The 16,296-nt window shown below is 32.9% G+C and overlaps 1 protein-coding gene across 1 annotated transcript in view; it reads left to right on the top strand.

Annotated features, from left to right (window-relative positions):
* Positions 1–6,840, top strand: part of LOC126884783 (tonsoku-like protein) — a 41,547-nt gene extending 34,707 nt beyond the window's left edge. Inside the window, exon 14 of the mRNA XM_050651009.1 lies at positions 2,828–6,840. Within this exon, the coding sequence (XP_050506966.1) occupies positions 2,828–3,155 (328 nt within the window). The 3' untranslated portion in view covers positions 3,156–6,840. The remainder of the gene's footprint in view (positions 1–2,827) is intronic.
* Positions 6,841–16,296: the final 9,456 nt, after the last annotated feature.

Raw genomic sequence — 16,296 nt, 5'->3', positions numbered from 1 at the left:
GGCGTCTGAACATCGTGTTTTTTCAATTTTTTCTCCAAACTCCAAAGATTTTAACTTTACACCAAAAACACCCGAATAAAAATTCACCGTAATTAAATTCTCCATAGAGACATGTTTTTCCCGATTTACTTTGACGAAAATTTTCCCCGGAAAGAGCGGGTTTTTCCGACAAAATCTTTAATTTTCAACTAAAATTTTAGATAAGTAATTGTTTATCAATAATTAAATAACTTGGTAATATAAAAGCTCTTTTCGTATAGATTATAATTTCCAGAAGCCGATGGAAATTGAATGAACAGTTTAGCAACAATTTAATTGTTAATTAAAAATTTACGGTCGATATAATAACCACAATAATTATGATACGTAAGAATAACTATGATTTTTGTATAAAAAGACACTGTAACTATCTAATGTACTTTACAGAATGGAAATTGGACTATTTAAGCGGCCTCAGGAATATTTTAAAATTATAAACAATTTTTTGGCTTATAAACAAATAGAATATCTCGGGAAATATTAAATTAAATTAAATCATGAAAACGGCATTGGAAAAAAGCGGCAGGGCGCTTCTTTTAAAAGAAAAAACGTTTAATTCTGATGAGTGGTTCCTGAGATACAACCGGTCAAAGTTGACCGGCATTTACGGCAAAGATTTAAACAATAGGATCATAATTTTCGAACCGTCACCTTTTTATTTTTGTCCTCTTTCTCCACACCAATTTTCATATATTTAAAATACTCAAAACATATATTATTATAATAAAAACTATCAATATTACGAGTGAAAATCGCCAAAAATAGCAAAATTCCAATCAAAAATTACGTTGGAGAAAATGTAATCTCAAAGTTCAAAATCGGTATACGTTAAAAAATGCGTTTTCTCGGCTTCCCATGGAACAATTTTCTTCATTCTTTTTTTGTTCCCAAGTAACTCGAGTAGAGCCATCTAACTAACGCATTATTAAATGTTAAAGTTACTTTTGGTTTGTTATAATAAATTAATTTATTTATCATAACAAAAATTATTAATTTATTTAAATAAAGATTGTTTAAATAATTATACAGATTTCAAATGAGAATATTTGTGTGTTTAACGTTAAAAGGTACACTTGTAGTAAATGTATCTAAAAAAAAGTGTATAATGGAAAAATATGTAGTTTTCTTTTCTTATAAATAAATTAATCTATTATAACAAAAAAAATTTGACATTTACTAATGCGTTAGTTTGATGGCTCTACTCGAGTTACTTGGGAACAAAAAAAGAATGAAGAAAATTGCTCCATGGGAAGCCGAGAAAATGCATTTTTTTAACGTATACTGATTTTGAACTTTGAGATTACAGTTTCTCCAACCTAATTTTTGATTGGAATTTTGTATTTTTGGCAATTTTCACCCGTAATATCGATAGTTTTTATTATAATAATATATGTTTTAAGTATTTTAAAGATATGAAAATGGATGTGGAGAAAGAGGACAAAAATAAAAAGGTGATGGTTCAAAAATTATAATCCTATTGTTTACATCTTTGCCGTAAATGCCGGTCAACTTTGACCGGTTGTATCTCAGCAACCACTTATCACAATTAAACGTTTTTGCTTTTAAAAGAAGCGTCCTGCCACTTTTTTTTCCAATACCGTTTTCATGATTTAATTTAATTTAATATTTCCCGAGATATTCTATTTGTTTATAAGCCAAAAAATTGTTTACAATTTTAAAATATTCCTGAGGCCCCTTAAATAGTCCAATTTCAATTCTGTAAAGTACATTAGATAGGTACAGTGTCTTTTTATACAAAAATCATAGTTATTCTCATGTATCATAATTATTGTGGTTATTATAGCGACCGTAAATTTTTAATTAACAATTCAATTATTGCTAAACTGTTTGTTCAATTTCCATCGGCTTCTGTAATTATAATCTATACGAAAAGAGCTTCTATATTACCAAGTTATTTAATTATTGATTAACAATTACTTATCTACAATTTTAGTTGAAAATTAAAGATTTTGTTGGAAAAACCCGCATTTTCCGGGGAAAATTTTCGTCAAAGTAAATCGGGAAAAATACGCCTCTGCAGAATTTAATTACGGTGAATTTTATTTGGGTATTTTTGGTGTAAAGTTAAAATCTTTGGAGTTATAGAGAAAAAATTTAAAAACACACGATTTTCGGGCGCCATTTTGTTTATAAAAAAAGTAGCACACTATCTGCGGACTTTGCATACCTATATTATTAATATATACAATCTATAAGATTCGATTCCAGTAATAAAATTGCTGGTAAATAACTTTTCCTTGTATTTTGCTAATTACCCCAGAGTACTTGTGATATTAATGTTGATAATAATTTTTGATAATTTCCCGTCGTTACGAAAATTTAAAATTAAATAAACTTTCAGTGACATTAATCACAATAATTAATGTTTTACAACTTGTCAAAGTGAACACCATGAGCAGGTTTAGCAAATATTTAGATGAGATAGATTTAAAAATACAGTTTTATTCATTAAATAATCTTACAGAATTACACTCGAGATTTTAAAATTACCAATTTGTATTGCCCTCGTGACACTTTGACATAATTTCCCTCCCCTTCGGATCGGGGAATTAAAACTGCCAAAGTGTCACTCGTGATGCAAACGTCAGTTTTCTGCAAATAGTATCTCATGGCTTTTGACGTAAAATAATTAGGGAAACAGGAATTCAACAGTTTTGAATTTCCCAATGAGTTTCCTATGGCGTGTTCGACGATTTACCACCCGCTTTATCTAAAACTAATTCATATTGCACAGTGCATTTATATATGTATAAACTAAATATTTTAGGTTATGTTCCAATAAGTCAATCGTGAAGTTAGACGTTTCATATAACATTGACCTGACTGCAGTAACCTTGCGACGGATTCTGGAACTACCCGTTCTAGAAGAAATCAATCTTATAGGCTGTGATAATATTTTGAAATACTTTTCCGAATTCTACGAAGAAGTTACAGAGAGTTGTAGGAGGAAGTGCCTTAAACTGACTGTAGATTTTAATATGTATTCTAGTGAAGTTGATAGTTTAATCGAAAATTTTAAGAAGTTGTATACCGAACCAGTGATTGATAAAGGAGAAAGATTGCTAATAATACACTCGAAAGAGTGGGAAAAGTGATATTATTATTTAATGTAAATATATCGTGAGCATACTGCAAAAACTGACCAAGTCAAACATCACGCTTTCGAGGTAATTGATGTTGAATATTCTGCAATTTTATTTGAATTTATTTTTAAATCGTTTTAAAAGGATATATGTATATTTTTTCTTTCGAGGTATTAAATGGTTGAAGTTAGTGATTCTAAAATCGTATTAACCTTTTTGTTTTTTGAATTATGAACTGATTATTGATCAATACCATTACCTACAAAAAGATGATTATTGGTCAATAATAAAACACAAAGAAAATATTTATTTTATTTATTTACAGTGTAAGGATGAAGTTTCAAATAAAAATAATTACTTTATTTTATAAATTGGAAAATGATCGGGCCTGCGTAGCTCAGCGGTAGGATGTCTGACTCGCGTGCTGGTAGACCTGGGTTCGAGACCCAGCGCCGGCAAGAACAGCGAGACATTTTTAAAATGTCTATAGTCTCCAGGTCGACTCGGCCTGAATAAAATGAGTAATTTGGGTAAAACCAGGGGTAATAATAGCCGGTTGAAGGGTAGCACCGTAGGCCCTAGATATAGCAGACTACCCGGCTATAATCCCAAAGCCGCGTTAGCGGTATAAAACGGGAGACCAGAGGCGTGCGGTCCATAGAAGCGGAGGAAGCACCGCTTCCCTATTATACTTTGATATAACAAAATATATTATTAACTAATATTTAATTATCAAAAATTTTTCCCTAATCCCAGTAATCTACATATTATTACCTATTGTGCGTCCCACCTTGACTTTACAGTACAGGTTCTTATGACCAACAGTGATGCCAAATTTTATCAGAAACAGGTTTTAAGCAAACATACTTTTTTCTATAGGATAACTATTAATAACTTAGGAATTAATATTATTGACATTTTGTGGCTGTCAGGGGTTCTAAAACATTTTTTTTTTTTTTTCGAAAAATACCTTTATGTGAACAGAATAAAAATAATTTTGTATAAAAAATTTATATAATAATGTATTTAAGCGCATAAATATGTTAAACCTTAATAAGTACGTAGGTACCTACAGAAATAATTAAAATACACTTAAACTATATATTTTAGCTTCTTTCTATAATCCGGTCTTCCTCACTTTCACTGCCACTGTCGTAGAGTGTAAACACATTAAAATGACATTAATTTCATCTTGGAAATCAGTCATGAAGAATAACAATAAACTGCAATTAGGATCCAAATTTTCCAAATAAGCAATGAGTTACTCAATACAATGTTATCAGTAATAATTTTAAGCTTATTTATTATTTTTTTTATAATTTAATTGAGGTGAACTGACCATCAACAATTATACTTTATTTATTCTCAACTGTAGGACCTGGTAGAACAATATAAAACTTTACTTAAACTTGACTGACAATCTATTTTATATTTTTCTTGGCATTACTTCAGAACTGTCTATACTGTCAATACATAAATTAACAACCATAGAACAACATCCACTTTTAATGTTGAATATTCTACCATTCTTAACCAAAAAAAGTTATTACGCATATCGATTATAAAATTGCTGATTACTTTTCGAAAATGACTATATCACTCACAAAAAAAAACAATGAAAATATTGTTTTACTTGACTGTAACGGGTTAGATTTAATTTAACATTTTTAGGGACTTACATTTTTAGGACCTTGGTAATGTCCGATCGAAAATTCTTTTGAAGAAAATCGGCATCATCGCGCTAAAAACTCCCATAAGGATTGTATTGCCGTATGCTTGTGTACTGTAAAGTCAAGGTGGGACAGACATTAGGCAATATGCATTGAAAAATATTAAAAATTAATCGCATAGGAAGGAACTCATTATGCACACAATTCAACTATTCGGTCCACCCATGACAGAAGCGCATCTCAAAATCGCCGCTTGTCATGCAGTTGTCCCGTTTAAAAATTGGTCAGGGTTCAATGACCGCACCCACTAGTCGCGCGAATTTTGGTACTCTGGAAGCGATAGTTCGACCGCCTTCCAAAAGTGGGATGCTCTGACTGTTACTGCTGCTAGGGGTGCGTAGGTACATACATTCACTTAAAGAATATTTCGATTTAAATTTTTTGCAGAGATTTTTCCTTTTACTGATCTTGTATTTGACATTTTACAGATGAAGCCAATTGACATTGCATTTTGTATAAGACAAATTGATGACTTTATTAATACGATAATTAAAAAACGAGAGCAGTTTAAAAATATTTGGGATAAAACTGAAAATATGGGGTTTGAACATGAAAGAAAAAGAATAAAGATTGATAATGTCGGCAACAGAGAGACCTTTTGATAATGTTCTACAACAAATGAATTTTCGCTTTCAAAATTTTAACGAATTAAAATTTGTAGAATTATATATAATCTTAACATTTCTAATTATAATTCCCACAGAGGAATTTATTTCACTACGATTAAATAATGAAAATATTTTGATATGCCAGATTTGCATTATAAATTAAGTGTTATTTATGAAACAACTGACATTAGTGATAAAGATATACTCAGAAATCTGGGTATTTCTTTATAACTACTGGTTTAAACCAGTCCCTGTGTGAAGTGTCCAAGTTGTGTGAATTACTACTAACTATCCCAGTCACAAGTGCATCAGTTGAACGTAGTTTTTCAGTATTAAAATGCATTAAAAGTTTTACAAGAAATTCAACAATCGAAGACAGACTTTACAAGTCCATTGAAAAAGACTGCATTCAACAATTATCAGAAGTTGATAGGAGAATAGAGCTCAAGTATAAATAAGTGTCATATTGTTGAAAGTTGTGGAAAATGCATTGGAATTAAAAAAAAATTAAATAGATCTCTTCTTTAGGAAACGAAGCCCGGAGCGAGGACTTAAGACCCGAGCAAGCAATACAGATCAATGATAGGTCACTAGTCACTAGAAATAGCGGCAATAGAGTTACTCACGCATTGATCGGGGTAGGATTTAGTGTGTGATTCCTTGTACCCAGGACGTCTCACATAAGCACTTAGCTGATAGAGAGCCCCTATATCGCATCAGAGTGTTATCAAGTGGGAAGTGGCTCGACCCAAATATTTTTATATCCTTCTTAAATCGCTTCCCCTTTAGAAAAAGTCAGCGCACGCCACTGCGGGAGACTATTATTATTAGAAAAATGATAACAAAAGTCTAAAAGTTCACTACTAGAATTAATCTGAATCCTAATCGGACAAGTAGAACTAATCCGAACCTGACAATACTGATGGCTCTGGAGCAACATCTTTGTTTCCAGTCTTTGATGGTATTGACTATTGACTGATACCAAGCATGGAATTCAGAGGGAATTGTTCTTGTCTTACATAATTTTAGAAGATCCTGCTTTTTAAATTTATCATAAAATCCTTAACATAAGAAACTCTGGATCACTATACACTGTAGACATTTGTATGTTATGTGTGTTGCGGCATCGAACCTTATAATTTTGACTTAGACACTTTTTCAGGTATTCGATTATTTATTTCGAATCACTTGGATTAATAAACTAAAAATCGATAAATATTGACTTGGTCAATTTTTGCAGTATATCCACGATATTTTGTTATAAAATAATTTCTCGAACAAAAATTATATTTTTTTTTAGTTGTATTTTAAAGAATATTTTTTAGTTGTATTTTTCTTATAAAAAAGGTTTAACAAAAAGCGTCCTTTTTTTTCCTTTCCATATCTCTTCACAGGACGTTTGTTAACAAAATAAAATATCTAACAATAAAACACTGACATCTTTTGTTTTCAATATTTCCACAAAATTTATTAAAAATTAATGTTACTATTCGCGGTGTGCAAGTATTTGGAGGGGATACGAGAAACGATCGTGCGCGAATAGCGGAGAAATCTTGCAACTTTTTTAAATAATTCATATTGTCAATTGAAATTCTCAAATTGACGTATATTTCATACGTACTGTCATTGAAAAAGAAAAATTATATGTTGCTCACAATATATTGATATGATACGCAATTAATATGTAAAAGTGTATTTAATTAAAACAAAGTAAGTTATCAATCGAACTAGCACAGAAAACGACAATAAATATCGCTTCCATACCACCAGATTGACAACAGATGGAATACTTTCTTTAGGTACACCTCCTGAGATTTTAAAAATTTATAAATCAAACAGGATGCCGAGGAAATTAAGATGACAGAATTTTAAATAATTCACAACTCATCTGCTCAGCGTGGTAAGTTCCAACAAGAAAGATTCCTTAATACTCCTACAAAAGAGTAAATGAATTAAAAATGTATAAACATTTTCAATTTCTTTGCAACACGAAAATGCAGCAGCTGCATAATACTCTGGTTAAATCGGAGAGTGCAGGAAGAGTCTATACCGGTTTCGGAGATCTTTTCCCCCTCATCAGTAGTCCCAAATCCTCTTCTCTCCGATTCCTCCACGTATTATACTTTGGGCCCTCCCGAATTGCAAAGAATCTAGTTCATCCCTGACATTTCTTTCTTTGTAATTCGGAAGGGCGCAAAGTATGATACGTGGAGAAATCGGAGAGAAGAGGATATGGTACTACTGATGAGGGGGAAAAGACCTCCGAAACCGGTATAGACTCTTCCTGCACTCTCCGATTTAACCAGAGTATTATGCAGATGCTGCATTTTCGTGTTGCAAAGAAATTGAAAATGTTTATACATTTTTATATTTAAATAATTGTATTTTGCTTGCAGTACTGCATTTTAATAATTAATTTTATTTACTACATACAATAGGGAACTTGCACTAAAAAGTTTTTTTGCATAAAATTGTTAATTTATGTTTAAAAATGTTATATTCAAAATATTACGTCTTAACAATAGGGCTTTTCATCGATTGTCATTTGTTTCGAGCTTCTGTCATATGTTGTATACTCTGTGTATAATATTAATATATACGGATTATATGACATATGACAGAAACATTGTGTTCCAACCACATGCCCAAAACAACAACTCTGATGCAGAAGATAATATTCAATTGTATTTAGAATATCCATACCAACTAGAAGCACCGTTGGAGAAATTCACAGCCAAACAAGTTTTCAACAAAATCCAAACAGATATGAATCCGAAAAAGTCCCCAGGGTTCGACTTAATCACTGCAAGAATTTTAAAAGAACTTCCCAAGAAAGGCGTGCAATATTTGACACAGATTTTTAACGCAATCTTAAGAACTGGTTACTATCCACTTTTGTGGAAAGTGGCACAAATCATCTTAATACCCAAACCAGGCAAGCCTGTAGAAGAAGTTAAGTCCTATAGACCTATCAGTCTACTTTCAGTGATGTCAAAGGTTTTTGAAAAACTCTTACTAGACAGATTACAGCCAATCCTCGTGGAAAAGCAGCTAATACCCAACCACCAGTTTGGATTTAGACAACAACATGCTACCACCGAGCAAATTCATCGAGTCTGCAATTCCATAAACAAAGCCTTAGAAGAGAAGCAATACTGCTCTGCAGCCTTTTTGGATGTCTCGCAGGCTTTTGATAAAGTCTGGCACACTGGCTTGCTATACAAAATAAGAAAAGTCCTTCCTCTCAACTACTTTCTAATCCTCAAGTCCTATCTCTCCGACCGCCATTTCCTGTAAAAGTTAAAGATCAGTGCACTAACTTATATCCAATCAACGCTGGAGTACCTCAGGGTAGTGTCCTTGGACCAGTTCTCTACCTACTCTACACAGCAGATCTTCCTACAAGCCAAAACATCATCACAGCCACATATGCAGATGACACAGCAATCATTGCAGCTCACTCAAACCCGTACATCGCTTCGCAACTGCTCCAGACAAATCTCGACAGTATAAATATCTTGTTACAAACATGGCGAATTAAAGTAAACGAAAGCAAGTCAGTACATATAACGTTCACTAATCGAAAAGATACGTGCCCAACCGTCTCAATAAATAATCAAGTACTACAACAAAAGGATGACGTAAAATACCTAGGTATGCACTTGGACCGCAGATTAACGTGGAAGAAACACATATTCACGAAAAGAAAACAGTTGGGTCTGAAACTCAATAAAATGTACTGGCTGATAGGAAAAAGGTCACAACTGAGTTTGTACAATAAAATTTTAGTATACAAGGCAGTGATTAAGCCAATATGGAGCTATGGTATCCAACTGTGGGGATCTGCGTCGAGATCCAATATCGACATCCTGGAGAGATTCCAATCGAAAACCTTGCGCATTATCACAAATGCACCGTGGTACATGCCCAATGAACACATCAATCGTGATCTCCAAATGAAGACTGTCAAAGAAGAAATTGCCAGTTACGCCCAAAAATACGACATCCGACTACAAAACCACCCCAACAGGCTAGCGAAGAACCTAATGAGGCCCCAGGCAAACAGAAGGCTAAAGCGCCACACTCCAAGCGATCTACGAACAAGATTTTAAATTTTCAAAAATATTTTATTTATTATAGAGTTTTATTTATAGGGTTTTATTTATTAGTCACAAATAATTTTGTTAAGTACTAAAATTATGATTTTATAGGTTATTGTCACTGGACAGTCTTCTGCAAGTCTCTTTTAATTGTTAAACAATTTACTTATTGTAATCATTATTACAGATTGTAAATAAATGGGATGTTAAAAAAAAATATGACAGAAGCTCGAAACAAATGACTATGAATGAAAAGCCCTATGAATAGTGTACGTACAACATCTGATCAAAGTTCCGCGCCTAAAATTTCCGTTTCAAACAACTTCAAAAGCGCGAGCTTGGGTCTGACGTCACAGGCCACATTTATCGTTTTCGCCCGTTTGCTTTGAATGCAGTTTGCCATTGCCAGTTGTGCGTGTCGAATAACTGTGACGTTTGCTCGGTATTTATGTTATTGTATTTAGTGTAGTTTAGTGTATTTAGTGTGTAATATACTTTATCAAAATGGAAAACAAATCTGCGCAATATAAGTACTGTATAGTGCCTGGATGCATCAAAAAGTTCTTTTTTATGAAATTACTTTTGTCGTTTCTTGTGTTGAAAAAAGAAACAAGTAACTTAAAAATAAACAAAACTTAGTAATAAAAGTAAGAGTAACTAAAAAGTATGGGTGCTACTATAGTATGCGGTCTACAGTCATGTTTCTACTATAGCTTGCGGTCTACCGAGGGATGCGGTGTAAGTATAAGCTGAGATGATAAAGATATTAACTTGTAAAATTACAATAATGATTCTTCTTATTTATGCGTATTATTAACTTTGTAAAGAAGGGTTTTGTTGGCTATCGGTACGTCTGCTAATCACCATAATCTTTTCTCAGAAGGCTTTGAACACAATAATGAAAGGCTCCAGTAGGTACTAATAAACATTACAATCAAATATAATAAACTTCATAAAAATTTAGTTTCTTTATTATTATGCAAATTACACCGTAATCTTTTCCAGGATATACGAAATCCTTCGATTAGAGTTAGGTAGATGAAACCCACGGGGAAAACCGTTTACTATAATACATATAATGGTACCAATTTCAGTTTGAAACTAAGCTCATTGGGGAACTACTTACAATATATAAGAAGAACATAAATAATACGTAGGAATTTTCAATTAAAGACGATTAAAATGAAGTGTTGTACTTAATCGCTTTCTTTTGAAAACCCCTCGTGAGTAATAATACTTATACGTTATAAACACATTAGTAATTTCTAAAGATTTATAAAATTCACTTTAAAGTAAATAAACTAATTGTAGAACTATGCAAGAATACAAATAATAGCTGGTAATATCCATTTAAATACGATTAAAATGTAATACACCCGTAATACCTAATCGTAGACGTAGATGACTGTGGCCTCTGACGTCAGACCAATAGAAGGACGTTCAAGAGCCTCCTAAGATATTTGAATTTAATAGCATTTTCAAAGCGCCGTAATTAGCGTACGGGTTAAAAATATTTGTTTTTTTCGCATGCAAGCGTTTTAAGATCATGTTACCTTATGTTTTTTAATATTATTTTAATATTTAAAAAATTATGCAAGTTCCCTATTGTTTACCTTTTAATAACATAACCTAAATCTTACTTTTTCTTCTTATAATTTTTTTTGGTCTACGGCCTTGACAATTATCCAGCAACCAGGACCAATATGATTGGCCAATATAATTAAAACTGCGAAAAAAGTTACCGAGCAATGAAACCAGGTGTCGCTTTTCCGAACTTGCACGGTACCAATAGCTATTTAGACAGAGCGCCTTTCTCAAGTGGTGGGATTTTACAATGCGTCTACACTGTCTAACTGTCAAAGTGTCTAACTGAATAGTTTGAGGAGTGGAGAACTGTTTGTCTCAAGTTGGTCATTCAGAATTAGGTATATCTGAGTTTTTTAAATTTATCAAATTCCATAGATTCTAATAAAGATAGCTTTAGACCTTTATTTTGAATACGGAGAGTTTGATACTGTTCATTAAAAGAATGATTATGATCTAGAACAGTGATTCCCAAAGTGGTCCAGGTGGACCCCCAGGGGTCCACGAGAGACTCAACAGAGGTCTACGTTGGCGTGAAATAAAAATGGGGGTTCACAAGTTGTAAGTGGGGGTCCACGAAAATTTAATAGTGATTTGGTATTTATTTAAACAAATTTGCATTTTTTTATCGTAAAAAAGCAATGGGAAAAAATAATATTTTAATAGTAGGGACTTAAAAATGTCATTAAAATATATTATAACAAGTTATTTTGGTTGAAAACGAGTTTTTGATCAAATTTTAGTGTAGAAAACTTTAAAATGTCGTAAAAATTAATAATAAACGAGATAATTCAATAATTATGCTCTAACTGTCACTATTTTCGCCCCATAACTCGGAAAATATCGACGGCACAAAAAAAATTATGATAAAAGAAATTATGGAAATCATATTTTTAACAATTTCAATCAAAACAGAATAGAATCTTGCTGGGGTAGCTAGGCATGCTAGATCAAATGCTAACCCGACTGGACTATATAATTTTGACTCGGATATTATTTCATGTAACTTTTCTTGTATTGTAAAACTACACAAATTCTTTTAACCACTTAAAGTCCTGCGTTTTGGCTATCTGTGGGAAAATTATTCGCCAAATAGAAGAACATATATTTTGGGAATGGAGGAAAATGTAAAAACAGTATTTTAACGCTTTCTACACTAAAATTTGATCAAAAACTTGTTTTAAATCAAAAAACTATTAGTGTTTCATTTTAATTCTTTTAAGTCTGTTATCATTATCATTTTAATAAATAGATTGTAAGAAAATATACCTACTATTTTTTCTTTATTGTTACCACTTTGAATTTAGCACTATTTTCGAAGACGACGAACAGGAGTTACCGATGTAATTTCCCGAATTGCCACCCTGAAATAGAACTGGGCTGGACACGTCGCCCGAATCAGTGATGAGAGGTGGACGAAGAGATTAGTTGAGTGGAGGCCGAGATTAGACAAAAGAAGAAGAGGAAGACCACCTATTCGTTGGACTGACGATCTCAAGAAAATGTCAAGAAATTGGATGCAAAGTGCTCAAAATAGAGCACAATGGACAAAAATGGGGGAGGCCCATGTCCAGCAGTGGACGCAAAGAGCTGGGTGATGATGAATGATGATGAATTTAGGGTTGGAACGCACCCGCGACGCCAATTTACATCGTTAGATCTTCACATTTGGGACGAGTTTTGGGAATATGGTAAAAATGTAGCAGCAGGGGTCCACCGAAACCAGTAAATTTTTAAAGTAATCTACGAGAAAAAATAGTTTGGGAACCTCTGATCTAGAAGGTAAAGTGCGTACGTAAATTCTGTTTTTCTATTATTGAAAACCCTTTTATGTTCTTCTATTCGTTTTTCAAAGGTTCTGCCAGTTTGATCGATGTACTAATCCAAAAAATAAAAAACAAACAGAATACCACAAGAATGGAGATCAAGCATCCTAATACCCCTCTTCAAAAAGGGAGATAAATCGGACCCGGAGAATTACAGAGAAAATAATTTATGAAACACGTCACTAAAATTAACAACCAAAGTGACAACAAACAAGCTATATTAAATTATGACACTACAGAGGAACAACAAGGTTTTAGGTCTGGAAGATCAGGAACCGACGCTGTACTTGCAATATATACCGAAACGACGCTATAATGAGGCAAGTTAAAAAGAAATCATTAGAATACAACCCACCGGAATATTTATGTTTCGTGGACCATAAGAAGACATTTGACGAAGTCAAATTAAAGACCGTTATCCATTTATTGTACGCAAGAGAAATACTTCTAGGAATAATCAAAAATATCTACAAAACAGTAAAAGGAGAACTAACTGACCCAATTGAAACTGGCAATGGGATAAGACAGAGAGATTCCCTGAGTTCTCTATTATTCAATCTGATCGTTGATGAAATACTAAAAAAGGATAGGAAATAGAAGAACAAAGAACAACAACTTAAAATAATCTGATATGCAGACGACGCAATACTAATATATCAAAGTGAAGATGCTTTACAACGTATGCTGCAACAATTTAATATAACCGCCAGACAATTTAACATGTTAGTTTCCCCAAAAAAGACAAAATGCATGGGTATAATAGCAAAACCACTAACATGTAAATTAGAGCTGAAGAGTCAAATTACAACAACTGATGCTCGAAACATAAGTGGAAGATCAAGAAAATAGAGCAAATAGAGTGTCGGGTTGCCTGAATGAAACAATATGGAGAAATAAAAATATCGCGAAAGAAATGAAACCCAGGATAGACAAAACAGTCATCAGACCAATATAATGACTTACGCGGCAGAAACATGACAGAGAGGACAAGAAAGAATGCCCGAAACAGGAGAACCCTTAAAAAATCGATGGTAAGACACTGGAATAGAGGTAGAAGTAGAAATATGCGGTGGAGTATCAAGGACTGGGTAAAAAACAAAAGAGTAGAATGAAACGATCACTACGGTGAATGGCCAAATAAAGTAATAAACACGATTCCCCACTAGAAAGATGATTAGAAACTATAGTATATTTGAGCTGTTAATAATAGTGAGTATGTTTTCGGCAATGAATCTTTCAAAATCAGAGAGGTTAGTTTGATTTCTTTGGTCAAAAATTGTCAAGATGAGGGAAGTGCAGTCAGCAAAATGTATTTAGTAAGTTGCCTATATTTGGCGCAACTCAGCCTCAACTTTGGGTATATTTTTTAAATAAAGGGTAAATTATTAGATAAAATACAATTTAACTGGTTACGAATAGACGATGTAGCAACAATATTTGAGGGTAGTTACAGAACAGAATATTACTTTTGAATATATTATTTTTTTGATTGTTCCTAGACAAGGAAAGAGACCTACTGAACTACTTCTTTTTGTTCTTATGACAGAAGTTGATGTATCATGTGAAGTTAACTGCTTATCTACTTCAAAAGTTCAAAAATCACTGAATTATTAGAGAAATTAGGTTTTTGAACTTTCGATTTGAAAATCATCGCGTTAAAATTGTTATAAATTAAGTAATTATACTGTAGATATAGTTAGTTAGTGTTTGAACATTAATTTAGTAGTTAAGTTAAAAGTTAAAACGGGTTAATACGTTAGTAGTGAATAAGAAATACTAAGGACTTTTCTGTAAGTTTTGCCTTTATATAATCATAGTAGCAGTAGTATAGTAGAGTAGAGGCTGGCTTAGGAGATGGACACAAACTCTCCCGGCCCCCCTGACAAAGGGGGCGGGATCTATGCTTTGCTTTCATTGAACTCGCAAAATTTTTTAAATTCCATACACATGCTAGCCCCGAGACATAAAAATAACATTAATTTAATAGAAAAAGAACTCTGTGCTTTAAAAAATAAATTCCAAAACGATCAGATCATGTTAACAGAAGTTAATAACTTATCATCTAGGATTGAAAATATTAGTAGAAGAAAAGTTGAATACAAGGACACTGACTTCGGCCCATTCCTTATTATGATAGAGAGTGACAAGGGAAAAGCAGGAAATATCCATCCTATGGATATTGGGAAAGTATTTCATACAATGGGTACGACTGGAATTAAAGAAATTAGTAGAAAAGGCATGAATAGAATTGGAGTAATTTTTAACACCTCCAAACAGGCAAATATGGTACTAAATAGCACAGAAATCCTTGAGAAAGGATTTCTTGCTTATATACCTCAAAAAATGCTAACATCAAGGGGTATTATTAGAGATGTAAGTATAAATATTTCAATGGAAAACATAGTTAACGACAGTAAATTACAAAAAAACGTGAAAATTATATCGGCCAGAAGACTTAACAGAAGAGTTTTAGATAGCAATGGGACCGTTACATACATTCCAACAGGAACTGTACAACTACTCTTTGACGTAAGAACTCCCCCTAAAGAAATAATCATATATTCAAACTTGGTAACAGTAGATCCATACATCCCTCCTGTACAGCAATGCTTCAAATGCCTAAGATTTGGGCACTCACAAAGACAGTGCAGGGGAAAAGCAAGATGCCCGAAATGTTCCGATGAACATACAGTACAAAGCTGCACAGTTTCTGTACCAAAATGCCTATACTGCGATCTTGATCACCTTGCCACAAATAAAATTTGCAAAGAATTCGAAAGGCAAAAAAAGATAAATGAAGTAATGGTCTTCCAAGATCTCACCTTTTTTGAAGCTGCCAAGCTGTTTCCCCCAATTAAGGAAAAACCAGAGAATTCGAGAATGTTTCAGAGGAGAAGTAGGGATTTTCCTTCTTTACTATCCAGCTCACCCAGAGCATTTACTCAAGCCCTTCAAAAATCCCCATCCTCCACTCCCCATTTCCAGAGTCAAAGTCATGTGGTCCCAGTTAAAAGGAAAAATAAAGTAATTCTTAAAGACATTAGTTATGACAAAGAGGCGCATAAAGCTTTATTAAATGAGGATCTAAGCAGAAATATACCTAGATTACCGATTTTAAACAAATTAAATGATTCACAAAAGTATACGGGATCACAAGTCCCAAGTTTTGCACTCTCATTAACAAGCAATCGTGTACATTCTCAGGATAGTGTATTTTCAAAAAACGTTGATTTAACCTCTGATAATAATATGGATTTTGCAGGTTTTGATGAGTCACATAATACATCTAATTTTAGTAAAAGTAG

This window comes from Diabrotica virgifera, chromosome 5 (genome assembly GCF_917563875.1).
Source record: "Diabrotica virgifera virgifera chromosome 5, PGI_DIABVI_V3a".
Classification (NCBI taxonomy): domain Eukaryota; kingdom Metazoa; phylum Arthropoda; class Insecta; order Coleoptera; family Chrysomelidae; genus Diabrotica; species Diabrotica virgifera.
This window is presented reverse-complemented; position numbering and strand designations above follow the sequence as displayed.